Source organism: Montipora foliosa, chromosome 2, assembly GCF_036669935.1.
Source record: "Montipora foliosa isolate CH-2021 chromosome 2, ASM3666993v2, whole genome shotgun sequence".
In the NCBI taxonomy this organism is placed as follows: domain Eukaryota; kingdom Metazoa; phylum Cnidaria; class Anthozoa; order Scleractinia; family Acroporidae; genus Montipora; species Montipora foliosa.
The window spans coordinates 59,616,896-59,635,556 of record NC_090870.1 but is presented as its reverse complement, the minus strand read 5'-3'; the positions used below and the strand labels follow the sequence as shown (position 1 = coordinate 59,635,556).

The following is an 18,661-nucleotide window of genomic DNA, read 5'->3' as shown; positions in this document are numbered from 1 at the left end:
CCAAAATGCCAGAAAATGCACTTTCCGGCATTCAGTTTTAAAGAATTTTCCGGGAGAGCATGCCCCCGGACCCACAACTGTCTACTTTGCAAAAAACTCCGGCTACTTAAAACCTTAAAGAAAACCCTGTCATCAGCACACTTTTCCACTTTATTTATTCTCCGACATCGTCACCAATACATCGAGTTGTTTTTAGAACCTTTTGATTCAAATTTCAGTGATCTATTGGCTTTCAAAGATGGGGAGAGGGTCATATTTCGATCAATAACAGAGATGAAGGGGAATGCGTTTAATACTTGAGAACAACACGACGTATTTGGGACGATTTCGTAGAATAAATAAAGTCGAAAAATGTGTTGAGGTGACGGGTAATTTATTAAACTATTCGCAATCATAACTTGAACAACGTTTTTTTTTTATTTCATTCATCAGTAAAAATACACACAATAAGGGAAAATAAGAACTGAAAGCAAATTAAACTTGATATATTTTACAAGGTGATAAAACGTGTATGCCACAGCTATCGTGCAAGTTAAAACGACAAATGTTGATGAGATTCTTCATGAAATACAAAGTATTCTTGATTCAACTGTGGGTAACGTCTCGCCTTCTTCAGCGAACTGCTTCAACTGTTGGAGAATGAACTTGAGTTAGAGAACGAAACGCACCAGGTGTGTGATAAGAGCAAATGTGGTACCCACTCAGTACAATCAACGCTCTCACTTCCATGACAGACCACTTTCATGTAGTAAATTTATCGTTTTCTACTCATGTTTCTTAGATTAAATAGTGTCTTTGGTCGAAACAATTTTTTTCATTTTCCAATTTCACCCATCTAGCCAGGGCTGGAGAGCATCAAGATATGATCACTTGGTTGTCAAGCTGACAAAGGTCAGTGAGCAAGAGATTTTTCTATTTGGCCAACACCACGTGATATTACTTGTCAATGAGAGACCCCTTTGTTAGTTAACAAGTTACAGCAATTTACTGGAAATTTTCAAACTTTGTTAAAGTAATTTTAGACTAACCGCCAAATAAGAACACTTACTGTACGAGGTGAGATCTATTTCCTCTGGAAGTTCCCCAACATTGACTTCAAAGCGATCTTGGACTTCGTTTAGAACTTTTGCATCTTTTTCATCACAGACAAATGTGATTGCCAAACCCTTGGTTCCAAATCGACCAGCCCTAGCAACCTGACAGAATTAACAACCCATATTATTTTCAACAAGAATTTCAACACCAGACACATCTGTTTTAAAGAAAAAACAGCCCTCCATTTTGAACACGTCCATCAAATACTAAAATATGAAATATCTCACGAGTCAATGACAAATTTACTAACCCTATGAAGATAGGTGTCAGAGTCATCAGGCATGTCATAATTAAACACAATATTCACTCTCTCAATGTCCATTCCACGTCCAAACAGATTGGTGGCCACAAGCATTCTCTTTGAGAAATCTTTGAACTGTTTATAATGTGATAACCTGGAACAAATCACAACAAATGACTACATAAATATGCCTGAACAAAATCCGATGACAATTGGGATACTAGCAGTCTTTTTGTGTGCAATATTTGTAACAATTTATTGTAAGAAACTGCAAAACATGTTCCTAATAAAGCGAGTGTTTATGACACAAGGTCCCCTAGTTTTAAACTGATTTTCAATTGATAATCATCTCAAGGCAATTAAACACAGAGCTTAAACGAATGCATATGTCAGCACACAGCCGGGCACATGAATTTTAATTCTCTGCCTCACCTATCTTCCTGATTCATTCCCCTGTGGATAAAAATGGCAGGGAAGTTCTGTTCTACCAGCAGCTCTGCAAGAGCCTTACACCGCTGCACTGTCTTGACAAAGATGATCACCTGTCAGAACAATGTCAATAATTATCAAGTCAAACACCAAATTCAAGAACCAGAGAAAAAATCCCCTTAAATCGTTTCAATCTCAATATGACAGAAAAGGACCATTTTTCTGTCCATATTCCCATTTCAAGAAGAATGATCACAGCAAACAGGTCTTTAATGATTAGCCTGCTACCCTGACAGCTAATGACACATGTTATGTTGGGGTTTTCCACAGGACATTGGAGAGAATATTTGACTAGAAGAATTACATCCTAGAATGCAAAGAATTTTGTAGTATATTAAGGACAGTGCCTACTAATTAAAGATATTTTTGCCCCGGTGTGTGATTATGCACAAAATGTAGATCTTAACAACTGTTATTGAAATCCAAAACCAAAAAATCTGGGGTAACCACGCATTTTTCAAAGATAATTCATGAATAATATTTGTAAACATGATAATGTAATGGATTTGATGATAAAAATTACGGGCAGAAACATACTTATTAAAGACAACATTTCGGTGTCCTCATGACACCATCATCAGGTCAAATATAATTATTATATTTTACAGATAACTCAAATATTAATGTTCAAGATTAAGTTCAAAGTCCCTAGAGGCTAGGTGAAAAGTTTTGCCTTTATCGACTCGATAAAGGCAAAAGAGTCGATAAAGGCAAAACTTTTCACCGAAACGTTGTCTTTTAATAAGTATGTTTCTGCCCGTAATTTTTATCATCAAATATTTGTTAAAAGCTTTAAAATACAAAGCAATGTATGGCGTTATTTCTCAAATTGAAGCTTAATTCTCTCTCAAAAATGCATGGTTACCAAGAGTACTTACTGAGATCTACTTGCTCCGGATATTTTTAAACCACGCAAAAATATCTTTGTATTAGTAAGCATCGGCGGTAGGAAATCCGAATATCTGGAGATGCGCAGAACGTATGCGCAATAACAATAGTAGGCACTGACCTAGCCCCTTTAAGGGGTCAAAAACCGAAAGTGGTGGATCTTTCTACAGGTTTTTACCATGGTTACACAACGAATGTGGCATCTGCCAGATATAATCACACATGTACAGCTGTAGCTACTTGGTAAAAGGACATACCCCCAACTTTAATAGAAAGGTAAGCTTATTACCTTCTCAAATAGAAAATGATTGAGTTGAGGTACTTAGTTATAAGATAATTATGCAGAAACAGAAGTCATAATCCATTGATAATCAAATTGGTATTTACAGAGGAGCAAATTCTGTTAACAAATCATCGGCACAAACAGACAAATGGGGAAAAAACAAAAATTGCTTCAGCGAATTTTGCATAGTGCAATCTGCATAATATGCAATACATATAATGACATTGTGTCCCACACAACACACAATGTGAGTTTTGGGGAAGTACTGTAACCAACTAGACTTCAGCTTCTTGAAAGAACCTGTAGTGTTTGAGGGAACAGTGATTGGAATAGTTTAAATGCAATTTGGAGGGTTGTGGATGTTTTGTTTAAGCTTAAATCCCTTTCAACTTGAATTATTTCGTCTGACAGCCTATAAATTATCAATTGAATTGAAAAGATGCTGCAAATTAATTTAAATGTACCTGATTGAACTCTAACACATCTAGGAGATCAAAAAGCTTTCTATTCTTCTCCTGGTCTTTAAGTTTGCAATAATACTGCTGAAGGCCATGCAGCGTAAGCTTTGTCTCATCGTCAACATACACCTCCATTGGCTATTTATCGAGGAAAATGAAAACAACACTGTTTGTGACATAAAACACAGGGAAAGAGTTTAGGAAATGGCCACAAAGTAAAGTAAAAGAGGGCAAGCATGACAAAACAAAGAAAAGTGACCAAAAGCTAAAAAACATAGGTTGTCTTTTCTTTCCTTCTCAAGTTCTGCTGCTTAAACATTGTACCTATAATTTAATCTACATTCTTTAAATCACTACCTCATTTGAGAAACAAGCACTTAAGCTCTTTTGCTAAAAACTTAACAAGGAAGGGCATATTTTGATAACACAAACAGATAAATAAGAAACAAGCTTAAAACCTTTCAGCTTGAAGTGAGGCAAATTTTATAAATATCAAACAGGTAACGCTCTATTGTTTTTAAATAGTTTGGCAATAAAATTTGTTTAAATTAAATAATGATGGAGCACTTTCAAGCTGAAAGATTAAGACATGGAACAAACATGTCACATGATCCACAGAGAAACACAAGTAGCTTGTTTGGGCACTTGGATTTGGGACACCAACTGACGTCCTCTGAGGAAGTTGACTTGAAATCAAAGATGTTTCCCTCCTTGCAGCAGCTTGCTTAGCCATCATGATCATGATGTCCAAGATTAAGGCCACGCACAGCTTCTCCCTACACCACAGGGTGTTGAAAACAGCAACATGGCACTTCGATGCAGAAGGGCGAATGTTGACATACAAGGACCAGCAGGATTTGACAAGCCAATAATGGTAAATGTTGCACCTCACACACACAAAATAATCAACACAGACTACCAACCAACAACTTTAATAACAGAGGAACTCAACACAGTCAAGCCAAGATTCAGACCACAACAACTACAACCTGTATTACAAGAACCAACAAAACCTCAAACTACACATCCAACTTTCAATTTCCTCCACAATAATAACCACTTCACAATTTTCCAACCCTATTTTCGACCACAAGAACTCTCAAAACAACCCAGCCGTAAACCAAAAATTTCCAACAATTAATTAGGACCAGCCACCCTCCTACAAGAAATTGCCAAGTGCTACTTCACCATCGCCTCAGCAAGGACAATCAATGCTCAACAACAGACTTGACAATGGAACTTAGGAGCTATAATTACATCTTGCATGAACTTCTTGCACACAGGTCGGATCTCTTTGGCCAGGGTTGCACTGAACATCATAACTTGTTTGTCATGGGGTGTCATGCGGAATACTTCTTGAACATCTCTTCGCATATCTGAGGACAAGAAATTGACTTGTTGGTTGATGAATACAATGACAAGCACTTCACTCACTACAATAGTCCAATAATCCTTAATACAAATGTATCAAGCATTTTCCAGTGACAAAAAAAAAATGAGGAGGTACAAATTACGAACACAGTGGATTCCAGTGGGCAAGAATTTTAGTACAAAAGACATGTGCAAACATACTGATGGTAGATGCAGAAAAAAGGCATGGGATATTTTTTTTTCATATCTTCATAATTTTTATTGAAGGGAAAATTGCAATAATTGTCTGATATTGAGCAAGGATTGATTCAATCTCTAGTTTTAATTTCAGAAGCCCCATCTTTCATACTCCCTTTATGCTTTCTTGTGTCTAGGGACGAGTCTTCACCAAGGTGAACATTTGCATATGGTTAGATGGTACTCTGATTTTAAGATCCATGATGCAACATTAAAAGTTACCGTATTTACCCGTGTATAAGTCGACCTTTTATGGCCTCAAAAGAAGCTCCAAAAATCGCCCTCGACTTATACATGGGTCAAAGATTTCGAGCCAAGTTCCAGCTAAATAATTTATTCAAAATTAACATCATAATGTGGTCTTTGGGGCAAAACGAACGCAGTGGACAAAAGACTTCAAAATGAATGTAATTAAGCAATTCCAGTTGAAATGAAAAAGAATTTGTTTTACTTTAAATGTTGAAGATACTCACCAGCACAAATATGAAATAGACACTGGAAATTTTTGTTTTCCAAAGGCGGAAAGCTTTAAAAAACATTCTTGTTTCTTCAAATAAAACGCGATCCTTCAACGGCTTAGTAACCTGGCGCAATACCTCGTGTTTGCGCGCAAGCATGATCGTCACTCATGTTGCCTGAAAATGCTGGTTGGTAATCATTGTTTTTTATTCTTTATACAAAGCTAGATGATTTAAATGCTTTTGCAAACTTTGAATTGTTTGGTTTACGAGTTTTGTTTCGTTTGCCATGTGAGAAATTATAAGTCAAGCACCAATTAAACCTTGCACATTTCGCATCGTTTTTGAAGTTATTTTCAAAGATTGACTCCTGCTTCTGTGATGTTGTGCTTATCCTCTAAAGCCCTTTATCCTTGAACAACGAAACAGGTTAGTTTGAGGTTTACATGTTGGATTTTCTGAGAACTTTTTCGAAATTCAAGGACAAAATGCCCGCACATACAACAACCGCTGAACCACTAAACTATTAAGCGCTTGAGGCCCTTAATCTTTTGTGAATCCAAAGTTCCAGAAATCGAAGAATGCAAGATTAGTATCCCATGAACATTTAGCAAAGAAATTAAGAAATTGCTTTTTTTGCCATCAAAAATGGGGGGTCGACTTATACATGGGATCGACTTATACACGGGTAAATACGGTATACTTCACAAAACCCTATTCTGTTTTCATCCTCCACGATAACCGAAGTGGAATGTGTCCACAAATAACTCAATACACAACACTAAGTACTTTCAGAGTGGAAAAAAATGAGATAAAATGCTATTCCTTCAAAAAGAACTACAAGCTTTTGAACTAAAAGGAAAAAAATTACCAAGCTGTTCTAACATCTTGTCGCACTCGTCAAGGATGAAATGCTTGATATGCTTGAGATTCAGTGACTTTTCACGTGCCAGTGCCAAAATTCTGCCTGGTGTGCCAACAACTATGTGTGGACAGTTTGTCTTCAGAGTCTGCTGGTCCTTCTTGATGTTTATGCCACCAAAAAACACTGAAACTTTGATGTTATTCATGTATTTAGAAAACCTTTCATACTCTTTAGAAATCTGGAAGGCCAACTCTCGTGTGTGACACATGACCAACACACTGACTTGACCATCAATTTGCTCTAGCTGTTGAAGGGTGGCTAGAACAAACACAGCTGTCTTGCCCATGCCACTCTTAGCTTGACAGATGATGTCCATGCCAAGGATTGCCTGAGGGATGCACTCATGTTGAACTGTTGAAGGAAGAAAAAAACATCAGAAAATCTAGTAAAAATGAGTCCACTTGCAAAATTCTAGTAGTGAAGCATAGTTTAAGCCCATGGTCAAACAGGAGATGAAGAACGAAAGAGAAGTATGGCCACCTCGTTCCATGGTCAGTTCGTACCAAGTCAGATCGCTCCACCAAATAGTCAACTTTCATGATCAAAATTTACTTGAATAAGCCTACTTGAAAACCGTAGGAGATCAATTTGAAGTTCATATCGATCGATCTATGAGAACTTGGAAGGTGGTATCGAAAACGAAGACCGGCTGGGGAAAGTCCAGGGTTCGTGCTGGATTTTGCATATAAAATTCCTGGGGTATTCAAGGAGTTTTTAAGAACCAGAATTGAGTTTTCAAGGAGTGTTTGTAAGATTTCTATTCCATACATCGTGTTTCTTTGCTGAATCAATTCTTTCCCACGTCCTGCGAGTTAAGTGCACGCACAGTCATTTCAATTTTTGCATTTAATCTTTTTGGGCTAAGTTTATGAAATGTCTCTTTAACTTAATGATGCAATGCCAACAAATTTCACCCAAGCAAAATTTCAAAGAGTTTTCAAGCAGTTTCCTACCAAATCTCTTTTTTCAAGAGCTTTTCAAGCGCCCTTGAAGTCCAAAATTAAAATCCAGGGCTTTTCAAGGACTTTAAGGAGTAGCACGAACCCTGAAATTCGCCATCTAATGCACGTTAACTCACCGCCTACTTTTACAAATAACATGAGAAACATGGCACAGAACATGAACCTTCGGCTCATGAACAACAAAAGAGAGGCCTGAATTCAGAGTAATTTCGGCAGCGATTTTGGTTTCCCTGTCCATATCAAAGATCGAGCACACACGTTTTTGAGGGAGCAGTCCAGTACTTAACGTAAGCTGTCTGATTAGCTAACTACATTTGAAAAATATTTTTATCTTGAAACAATTCACGATGTAATATATATTATTCACAAAACACTTCACCTATATTCCCTTTACATTGTCCTTTAAGCTTAGCTTGGCGAACAAAAGCAAAACTTAACGACTCGATGACACGATTGCTTTAGTTCACAAGAGTTTAGAAATATCGGAGATAAAAGCACGCTATCAGGTTAATTTCATTGGCGTGCTTACCTTCGGAAGGATGTTCGAATCCACAATCGACAATGGCGCGCAGAAGTTCCGGCTTCAATAGAAAATCTCGAAAGCCAGAGCTATGAATACTGACGTATGTTCCCTTTACATCTTTCTTTCCCTTCTCGTTGACTGCCGGAGTTTCCACTGGGGTCTCTGTCTCCTCCTCTTCGTAGTCCAACAATTCGGTTTCAGCATCACCGTCTTCTGCCATTGTGGAAAGCGGTAGGAAATCGACGCCTTGACTAAAAAAAGCGAAACGTTTTTAGTGGGATTATAAGGGGACGAAAACAACGCAGACTCCGAAAGGCTGCTGTGTGCTTTCGAATCGTTGCAAAATAATGCATGGATGGGCAAACAAGATACAGAATTTCGATGGCTTGTACTACCTCGAAAAAAGCTACTTCACAGCCAACGTAACGAACCGACGCGAGGAAGAGTGACGCACTGAGAAGTATTGCAGTGCATCATGGTATATACTGTGTGACGTTTATTCGAGGACTTGTACCATAGAAGGACCCATAGAAGTATATACGAATGGCGAAAACCCTCGAAATTTCATATAAAGAACGGGTCCTTGTCATTCTCAGTTCGTTTTTATTCTTAATTGTTCAATTCTTTTACTCAGGCTTCATATTTATCAAAAAACTCAGATCAATCACTTGGAAGCATTCACCTGGCTTAATGGCAAATGAAGGGAAAGTGGACCTCGATATCGACGCCCTCCAGACGACCCTCCAGACAGTCCAAAGCAGTCGAATGCAAAGGTGAGCCTTATAGAGCCTTATATACATGTCATCTAATTTTTTCCCAGAAACTTTACCATTTTTACTTGCGGCCGTGTTCGTTTATACGTAAACGAGAGAAAAAAAAAACCAATTTCAACAGTATGAAAGCATTGTTTTTTAAATTTAAGTTTAAATTTAGGGAAAATGTGAACAGAAAATTGGCTGTGGAACAACCAGATTCTCACATTTATGGTTTGAGGACCTTGTTTGAAACTTTGAGTCAAAAGTAATTGTGGAGGTAACATTTCCAGGTATCGAAGCTTGGCTTTAAGAAAGTTGTTTACGTATACACCACGGTAACCGTATTAAATTTTGAATTGTCATTGTCTGATTGACCAGAAAGAGTATTAATGAATTTGCAGGTATTAAAGAGGACTGATGTGACGGAAGACGTGTTACATTTTGATTACCATATCCAAAGACACTTGTTCAGCTGAAGATTTCAGTGTTAAATCATCTTAATCTTCTGCATTTATTGTTTGCCCTTTAGGCTTTATCATTTTACAAGCTATGTGGTTTTTGTTTGGAAGGGAGCACTGCTCAAGTCCTTGAGTGCGATGTTTATGTTCCTGTTTGGTCGAGACTATAGGCAAGCAATGTATGGCAAGAGAATGAAAAGAAACAATTTTATTCTTGATAAAAACATAACTTTTACCAACCATGGATCATATGGCACTGTTCCTAAGAGAGTATTGGAGGCACGTCAGCAGTTTCAGGTATTAATCTTAGGAACAGCGAAGTTTGGAAATTTATCTGAATAATATGATATGATATGATAATACAATAACTTTATTTAGAGAGGGTGATGCAATTAACCTTTAACAGTTTTCTAACTTATGGCCGCTTTTCCACATGGGACAGACCACAACACCGGGAACTGTGTGCCGTACATGGAAACAGAGGGACATTTCAGAGTGGATGTAGGATTTGTCTACCCTTTCGTCCCTAATGGGTTCCCATTGACAACTTAAATCGTCTGGTGTTGGTCACAGTAAAGTGGCCATTTTAGGGGGGAACAGCCCTGGTGAAAATCCTTAAAGGATCTTTAAAGATCTTTAAAGATCTTCAAAGATCTTCAAAGACCTGACAAAGATCTTTAAAGATGAAGATCTTCACAGGATCCTTGAAGGATCTTTAAAGGATCTTCAAAGATTTTCTAACATTGAGGACTCTTGGGATACTTCATCAAGATCCTTGAGGAAATTATCAGGATCTTGCAAAGATCTTACCAAGATCCACACACAAAATCTTGGAAAGATCCTCAAAAGGATCCTTGAAGATCCTCAAAGAGTGACTGAGGATCTTACAAGGATTTTAAAAGGATCCTTGAAAGGATCTTAATAAAATCTTTGACAGGATCCTTAAAGATCATACTAGGATCTTTTGAGGATCTTTGAAGGATCCTTATAGTGATCTTGAAAGAAACCTTAAAAGGATCCTCGAAAAATCCTCAAGAATTGTATGAGGATCCTTTAAGGATCCTAAAAGAATCTTCAGAGGTATCTTGAAAAGATCTTTATCAGGATCCTTAAAGATCCTATGAGGATCCTTCAAGGACCTTAAAAGGATCCTTAAAGTGATCTTGAAAGGATCTTTGTTATGATCCTTGAAAGATCCTATGAGGATCCTTCAAGGATCTTAAAAGGATCCTTATAGTAATCTTGGAAGGAACTTTATTAGGATCCTTGAAAGATCCTATGAGGATCCTTCACGGATCTTAAAAGGAACCTTCAAGTGATCTTGAAAGGATCTCCGTTAGGATCCTTGAAAGATCCTATGAGGATCTTTCAAGGATCTAAAAAGGATCTTTAGAGTGATCTAATGATCCTTCAAGGATAAGGATCTTATAAGGACCTTTTTAAGATCCTATGATGTATTACGTACATGTACCCTCAAGCATCGTTAAGGAACCCAACTTTGAACATAAAAATAATCACGCTGTACACGAATCAATTAAAAAGAAAACGTTTATTCTGATGTAATCCATTGATTGTCGGAAATATCAGTAACAGATTACCTTGTTTGATGAACTCGTAATAGCTGCAGGCCGGGCCAGAAGCAATATGAAACAATATACTCTCGAAATATCAAAGAATTCGTGTCAGCACGTAATCCTTTAAAAAAATACCAGGGCTAAAATACAGAATTCAGGGCCACATCTAGAGACCCTAGTGACGAATCGGCTCGATCAGTATCTTTTCACATTCCTTTAAGGGTTAATTCGATGAGTCTGCTATGATTTTTGCTCACTTTTTCTTTAAAGTACAGTCCGATGAATCGGAGGGTTGTAATCCTCTGCCATCTTGGATAAAACGCGAGAGATAAGACTGGAAACTAGTGAGCCATTTTCCTTTTGGTCAGCAGTCACCAACGATGGCTCCTCTTACAGTTCGGCGGTTTTATTCTAAGTTTGAATCAACGAGCATAAATCTTATGATTCATGATTGTTTTGCCCATTAAATACTGATTCAAAACGAGGAAATGCATACAGCAATCCAAGTACAAAGGTAGGCGCTAATTATAAGCAGGTAATATTTGAGTTGATGACTTATTGTCCTTAAAAATGACGATAGACTAAATCGGCTAACTCAACCAATTCAAATCTCTCGGGGTTAAGATTCTTTGTGTGTTTAATTTGCATGGCAATGAAGCATTCACATTTAAAATGATATGGTAATACTGGAACAAAACGTTTTATTTCGAAAAGATTTTAATTGCGTACAACATTGAGTTAGCCGAAATTCGAACTTTTCAAACTTCTAGTCCCAAAATAATTTGACATGTACAGGCAAGGATTATAATTCGGCTTACTTGCTCTAATCCTGTAAAAAATAGGTGAACCTTTAACGAGATTACTTACTAGTAATAAGGTTTACATCAAAAGAGTGGTTGTTGCAAATTTATGATTGGCAAAGGATCCCTTCGATTTTCTGTAAATGCTACGTGTCTGAGGTTCATAGCAATTTTCAAATTAAAGGTTAGGTGACGCACATTTATTTCCACTTCCACGGGATGACTTGCGAGTACATGTGGAATTCATGATAATCAATATGAGTAATTTGCCCTTATGGCTTTGTTTTTCTTTCAGGATGCGTAACTGCAAAATATTCAGAAAAAGTTCTCAAAAAGCAGCCTCAGCCGACAATAGCACCAAATACTGAGTGAAGAAAAAAATTAGTAATAAAAAGATAGATAAAATGAAATAAATACAAATGTGTTAGGTAAAATCAAACGTTATTGTTGTAGTACATGTACTTGTAATGTTTCTCTTTTGCTGTTTTTATAGGCTACAATTTAAGGTTTTTGTCTTATTTTTAAGAAACATTTTCTCAATAAAAATGGCTGTTTGTGAAAATATTTTAAATATTCCCTGCCATATCTTCGATATTAATGAGTACTTGATAAAAACTGTATGAGTATCTATATTTTATCTCTATTGTTTCTATGATTAGTAATATACATTCAAGTCATATTATAGGTAATTTTGAGAAATTGGTTTACTGTATGCAGCTAGACTTTTAATTAATGGATAACCATGCATGTGACCAAGTAACTCCAAAAGCTACTATGATTGTCAGTTGAATAAGATGTGAGCAAAGTTGTCACAGAGTTTCAATGTTAAAACAACAATGTTGTCAAAGGCAACTTGATCCACATCAAGTCTGTGAAAAACAATAGTCAGTGCATCATTTGTTCAGGTTTGTTAGATTTTTATTGTATTCTTCCCATCCCTTTGACCATAGTTAATAGAGGGGAATGGTTATGAAACCCAACAACTTTCTTTGTTGTAGGTTTTTGTTCTCTTTTCTGGCCTTGACCGTGCACAAAACACAATAGTTGTTTACTCTGTACTGAGGAACTAACCAATAGAAACGTGTTGGTTACGTAATTCATGCATAGTGTATGAGTGCAAAACAAAAGATTGTGCACGGTCGTGGACTTTCCAACCTAAATCTTGGCATCTTTGTTTGCTCCTTTGATGTTTGCCGAGCTTCCTAACCATTCCCTTCTATTAACTATGCTTTGACCCAGGAGTTAGTGCCAATTTTGGATAACAAGCCAGGGTGATAAGCCTTACCAAACTTCACTTGCATCTTACTCAAGTGAGCATCGTAGTGTGTGGCTGTTTTTCATTCAGTTCAATAAAAAATGCTAGCAAATAAAGTCGGATATTGATTTCCCATGATTCATCATTGTTATTTTACTTCAATCATACTTAGCATTATAACATAAATAGTTTACAGACAAATGAAGCATTTTATGTATTGAAGTTTCTCTTTTACAGAAAGAAAGCTCCTTTTTCCAGTCCAATAAGTGCAATTCAGGGTGAGAAGGTGGACAATAAAATTAATAATCTTGGCTAAGTTCCTGTAAAGTCCTAAATGATATTTAGACATAAACATCCTCAAGGATCTTGCAAATGATCTTGGCAAGGGTTTTTGAAGATCCTCAAGGATCTTGCACCAGATCTTTGAAGATCCTTAAGGATCTTGGATATGGTTTTTGAAGATCCCCAAAGATCTTTGGTTGGTTCCTTCAACATCCTCAAGGATCTTTGATGATCTTCAAAGATCTTGGTAAGGATCTTTAAAAATCCTTGAGGATCTTGCACAGGATCTTGGACAGGATCTTGGACAGGATCTTGGACAGGATCTTTGAAGATCCTCAAGGATCCTTGAAGATCTTGGTAAGGATCTTTAAAAATCCTTGAGGATCTTGCACAGGATCTTGGACAGGATCTTCGAAGATCCTCAAGGATCTTGGACAGGATCTTTGAAGATCCTCAAGGATCCTTGAAGATCTTGGCAAGGATCTTTGAGGATCTTGGCAAGAAAGGCTAAGATCTTTAAGGATCTTTAAGGATCCTAGGTAGGATCCTTGAGGATTTGAGAAAAGATCCTTAGAAAGATCCTCAAAAAGATCTTTGAGGAGTCTTTAAGGATCTTCAAAGATCCTTCAAAGATTTTCACCAGGGAGGGTCAATTACCAGGGTCAAAGCTCATTCATCGTTTCATTTACAGGAAGGTTGTCTAACCCTGGTTAACCCTAACCAGAAACAAGTTTTACTTGATACCGAAGCTGTTATTTTCTTCTAGTTCTGTAATATTGGACATTTGAAGTAGTTATCCTGGGCCTGGTTGTTCAAAAGCTGATTAATTAATACTAATCCCAGATTAAAAATCAACCAAGGAGTTTATTTCTCTTCTCCCAAATGCTGTTCAGCGCTGATATGTGGCAAAACTTTACATTAGAAGAAGTCAATCTTGAAAAACAAAAATAAGCAGAAGGAGCTTTCAACAAAAAGTTGAAAACACGAAACAAAAGTTTACACTAATCCTGGATTAAGTTAATTGGTTTTCGAACAACTGGGCCCTGGAATTGTAAATGGTTTGAACTCAAGAGTCATATCATAATGTGAATTTCAATCGTCCGGGTGAGGGTACTCCTGAGAAGGAATATTTAAGATGATATTTACTGACATTATGAAAGTCAACCTGAGTGGAAGTCATCTTCAGGGGGTCTAAAGATGACTTAAGCTCAGGTTGTCAAAATGTCGTTCCATGTCATCCTAAACAGTTCTTCTCAGGAGTATGGTACACTCACCCAGGTGATCTTACTTCACTCAATCATGTTATATTCATTTGGAGTGTCATGTGTTGGCCTTCTGTCAGGAGAACCTGGATTTTTCCCAAGTATGTTCTAAACATAAACCAACAAATGATATTATTCATCTTTCTTTCATTTTGGCTTGGTCATTTGTATTGATTTTGATATGCTTTCCTTAATTTTAGGATGAAGTTGACAGGTGTCCTGATGGTTGGTTCAGATATAAGGCACAGAATCTGTGGAATGAGTCATTAAGAACTGTAGCAAAATTTGTTAGAGCCAATTTTAATGACTGCGTTTTTGTTCCTAATGCAACATCTGGAATCAACACAGTTTTGTGGTGTTTGGGTCTTTGTGAGGGTGATGGCATTCTCATCACCAGTCAGACTTATGGTGCAATCCAGATGGCTGCACAGGAGGTCTGTAGAGCAAATAAAGCCAAGTTATTAGTGCTTAACATCACATTTCCTACATCAGACATGACTGGATCAGTGAATTATCAAGCCACAGAAATTGTTCAACATTATGAGAAAGTGCTGCAGGAAAACCCTTCAATAAAAATAGCGATCGTTGATGCCATTACTAGTACCAGTGCAGTAAAGCTACCATTTAAGAGGATCACTGAAGTTTGTCACCACTACAATGTTTTGGTGTTAGTTGATGGGGCCCATGCACCTGGCCAAATTCCATTGGATCTTGAAAGACTTGGTGCAGACTTCTTTGTGGGTAGGTTGTAATAATTTTGAAAAGGGAAATTAAGTTTTTTAAGGCTTTTCCTCCCTCATCAAAATTGACTCCCAGATAATCCATGTGGCTATTGTGAGGGTTTCATGTTAGGTGCCCTCATTGATTTATGTGTAGCCGTCGAAAACGATGAGTCAACTTAAAGGAATAATATAATAGTCTGCTACTACTTACCATCTTGTGATCATAGGTGTGACATCTTTAATTGTAAGAGTGCTCAGATTTTTAATAGGGAATCAATCATCCAGAGAGGTCTGGAGATTTCTGAAGACGTTTTGAACACCTGAACAATGTTTCGGACTTTTCTCGAACATCTGAATTCATTTGAACCCTGCATTAAGTTCACGATTAAACGCGAAAGCGAGAGAAAAAATTGCCTTCCTGGGATTCCATGATTCACCACCAGGAGGACGGAAGATTAACCACCACCGTCTACCGGAAACCTAACCCACACTGATCGCTATCTGTCTTTTTCATTGCACCATCCCAGTATGCACAAGCGAGCTGTGGTTAAGTCATTGACTTATCGGGCGGCAAAAATCCCCACAACAAAATCCGACCAAATTAGGGAAGAGCAACGAGTAATATCAACATTACAATCCAATGGATACCCCAAGCGCTTCATCTTACATGCCAGCAGGCCTAAGCCACCGTTGAAAGACAAAACCACCATTGTAGAATTTGAACCTCTTTCGGAAGATTTAGTTTTGTCTAGCATGGGCTCATTTATACATTAACCCATTGACCCCTGAGAGTGAGACTTACCGGTAATAGATTTTACTCTGTGTAACCCCAGATAATTTTACTTGTCAGTGGAGGCGTGTCCTTGGGTGTTTGAGGAGTGAATGGGTTTAGTGCTTTGATCAAACAATGCGGTGAAACAGAGGTTGTTAAAAGACTAATAATGTTTGTGTTGTTGGTGTCTTGTGTCGACTGGAATCCAAGAGTTCAGCATTGGACGTCTTTGTTCTCCCATTGGTTGGAGTTTATTTTACTTTATCTTTTTTTAAAATGTGCTAGTCAAGGCTGTAATGGGTCATACCATCGCATTAGGCATAGGACAGTCATGACTAAGAATGATGTACTTAGCCATATGTTATTCTGTGTGGTCCCTGGGGAAGTTAATGTTTTTTCACCTACTAGAGCATTCTTTTTTTTTTTTTCTTTTAGGTAATCTTCACAAATGGCTCTTTGCACCTCGTGGATGTGCCATTCTTTGGGTCAGCCCTAAATTCCATGACATCATAGTTCCTTTGGTTGTATCATGGATGCATGACCGTTCTCTTCAGGACAGATTTTATTCCCAAGGCACCATTGACCACTCAGCATACATTTCAGCAGGAGCTGCAATTAAGTTCTATAGTGAAGTTGGTGGCATGGTGAGTGCTTTTAGTTTTCAGATATTAAGCACTTTCACTTGTAAGGTTTGCAGAACATTTTAGACATTTCACAACATGGTAAAATTTATTATTATTATTATTATTATTATTATTATTATTATTATTATTATTATTATTATTATTATTGCTTTGATGAACCAAACAATGTTTTTGAAGTTCATATTTAATCAAGACATGTTTCGGCTGAAACATCATCCATGGTCAGTTGTACAATGAGGAATAAAGTGAAGTTGTGTAACAAAGTGAGATATAACATGAATAATTAAGGATGAAGGCGAGAACAGAAGAAAAAACTAAACTATTTAAGCTAAGAAAAGAGACTAATTAGTATGAAAGGGATAAATTAAGAGTGTTTGACTTGGGAATTTAAAGATGGCTGCTCCCAAAGGATATGCATGGATTCTTTAATTTTCAATTGGAAACGTGTCAAAACAGAGTCGAGGATTTTAAAACAATCTTCTGAACAAAGGGAGCGACATTTTTCAGAACCTCTCAAGTGTTTAAAGATGTGGGAATGTTTGTAGGAGGCGAGATGTTCACGGATGCGAGTGGCGAAGTGTCTATTGGTTTCACCAATATAACAGGCATTACAGCCTGCACATGAAAACTTGTAAATGACTCGCGATCGTAAACCCGCAGTTATAGGATCCTTGGCCTCAAACCAACTCCTTGTCTCATTTTTGAAAGGTTAATTTAGTGTTATGCTGGCAAATAAACAAACTAAAAAAAAATTATTGAACTTTATGGGAACAACTCAACAAGTTTTTTTATTATTCGACAATAATATCTAACAATTATTCCATGAGCGCGCGTTGGATATGAGATGATAGATAGCCAACGAGGCGCGTAGCGCTGAGTTGGCTAAAATCATCTCATATCCAACAAGCGCGAGTGGAATAATTGTTTCATTAAAAACGCCCCCAAAATATAGAAAACTAGGCTACAATAAAATAAAAAGGCCCAAAAAATCATGCATATGCTTGCCGTGTTTGTAGATCATGGTATAATGGCTCATAACCCATGATGGCTTAGCCAATCAAAGCTCTCGAATTGCATTATCCAATGATCCAGTTTTTAATAATTATTATTATTCAATGAACGTGTAAATTTTGGATACAAGATGGTAAATAGCCAGCCAGCTAGGCGCATGGCCCCAGTTGGCTATCACCAGTCTCATATGTAACAAATGCGAATGGAGTAATATTATTGTTTTATTAAATTTTTATTTAATTCTTAATGCTTGGACTCTTGGAAATTAAAGTCAATCAGTTTCCAGCTTAGCAATACTTTATGCAATCAGTTTCCATATTAGGTCATATGGTGTATCAGCTGATAACTGAAATTGAGTTAAACAATCAGAAAGCTAGAAATGCTATATCCGAGGTTAAACATTTAATAAAATGTGGTATCCTCTTCAAAGAAAAAGATTCCTGCTTCTTCCCCTTACAGTTGAAAGCCAACTGGTTAAAAACATAGAGCTTTTTAATTTTGGTTGAGTTAAAAGGGACTCAGAAATATTTTATTTATGTTATAACCGAGGAACTGATTTTTCTCCTGCATAGAGCTCTTTAACAAAATACAACAGCCAACTTGTACGTTGGGCATCTACAATGTTAGCTGAGGCCTGGAGTACAGAGGTACTGCCAATCCCAGAATCAATGCGTGCACCATTCATGGCTGTTATCCGCCTACCTCAAGTCTTGACTGCTGCTTACGGAGCAACAAAGGAAGGGGAGAACCAAATTATGATAGATGTCTTTAATAAACACAATGTGGTCACGACTTTTGTCTCCATACAGGCGTCTTTGTGGTGTCGCATCTCGGCACAAATTTACAATGCCAAAGAGGATTACTTGGTACTTGCTGAATCAGTTTTAAAGTTGATGAAGGAATGTCAAAATGGTTTTCACCCTGAGGTTGAGAAGGCTTTTGCACCCAACAGATGGTCATGGCACGAGGCACCACTTGCGGCATCGCATTGAAAATTGTCAAATTACATTTTAAAAAGGAAAACACATCAAACTGTTTTCCTTGTTTTTTCATTAATTTTCCTCTCTGAATTACAACAAAGAAGAAATTCTCAATTTAGTAACTGGAACTCCATATCTTTAGAGGGTTTTTATTTATAACATATTGAAATGATTTAGCCCTGTCAGATGAATTTAATTTAGAGAAGTTAGCACTTG

The 18,661-nt window shown here is 37.2% G+C and overlaps 2 protein-coding genes and 1 long non-coding RNA gene across 3 annotated transcripts; 2 read left to right on the top strand and 1 right to left on the bottom strand.

The window, feature by feature from the left end:
* Positions 1–398: 398 nt before the first annotated feature.
* On the bottom strand, positions 399–8,396 carry LOC137993731 (spliceosome RNA helicase Ddx39b). The gene is made up of 9 exons (XM_068839720.1): positions 8,326–8,396; positions 7,937–8,181; positions 6,392–6,796; positions 4,712–4,830; positions 3,461–3,592; positions 1,769–1,878; positions 1,346–1,490; positions 1,049–1,196; positions 399–629 (listed from the first exon to the last, which is right to left on the bottom strand). Exons 2-9 carry the CDS (start codon positions 8,148–8,150, stop codon positions 613–615), a joined length of 1,290 nt encoding a protein of 429 aa, XP_068695821.1. The 5' UTR covers positions 8,151–8,181; positions 8,326–8,396; the 3' UTR covers positions 399–612.
* A 26-nt stretch (positions 8,397–8,422) lies between these two features.
* Positions 8,423–18,661, top strand: LOC137993730 (uncharacterized). Its single transcript, XM_068839718.1, has 5 exons — positions 8,423–8,703; positions 9,215–9,440; positions 14,517–15,057; positions 16,246–16,454; positions 18,038–18,661. The coding sequence occupies exons 1-5, from the start codon at positions 8,474–8,476 to the stop codon at positions 18,455–18,457; spliced, it is 1,626 nt and encodes a 541-aa protein (XP_068695819.1). The 5' UTR covers positions 8,423–8,473; the 3' UTR covers positions 18,458–18,661.
* On the top strand, positions 11,093–11,945 carry LOC137993732 (uncharacterized). Its single transcript, XR_011121915.1, has 2 exons — positions 11,093–11,231; positions 11,813–11,945. It is a non-coding gene; the product is annotated as an uncharacterized lncRNA (long non-coding RNA).

Coding starts and splice junctions, on each gene's coding strand:
- LOC137993730 (XM_068839718.1), top strand. CDS start 8,474: ATGGCGAAAACCCTCGAAATTTCATATAAAGAACGGGTCCTTGTCATT. Junction 8,704..9,214: donor CAAAGCAGTCGAATGCAAAG/GTGAGCCTTATA, acceptor TTTGCCCTTTAG/GCTTTATCATTTTACAAGCT. Junction 9,441..14,516: donor AGGCACGTCAGCAGTTTCAG/GTATTAATCTTA, acceptor CCTTAATTTTAG/GATGAAGTTGACAGGTGTCC.
- LOC137993731 (XM_068839720.1), bottom strand. CDS start 8,150: ATGGCAGAAGACGGTGATGCTGAAACCGAATTGTTGGACTACGAAGAG. Junction 1,879..3,460: donor ATGTGTTAGAGTTCAATCAG/GTACATTTAAAT, acceptor TTGTTCTGACAG/GTGATCATCTTTGTCAAGAC. Junction 1,197..1,345: donor CTGACACCTATCTTCATAGG/GTTAGTAAATTT, acceptor TAATTCTGTCAG/GTTGCTAGGGCTGGTCGATT.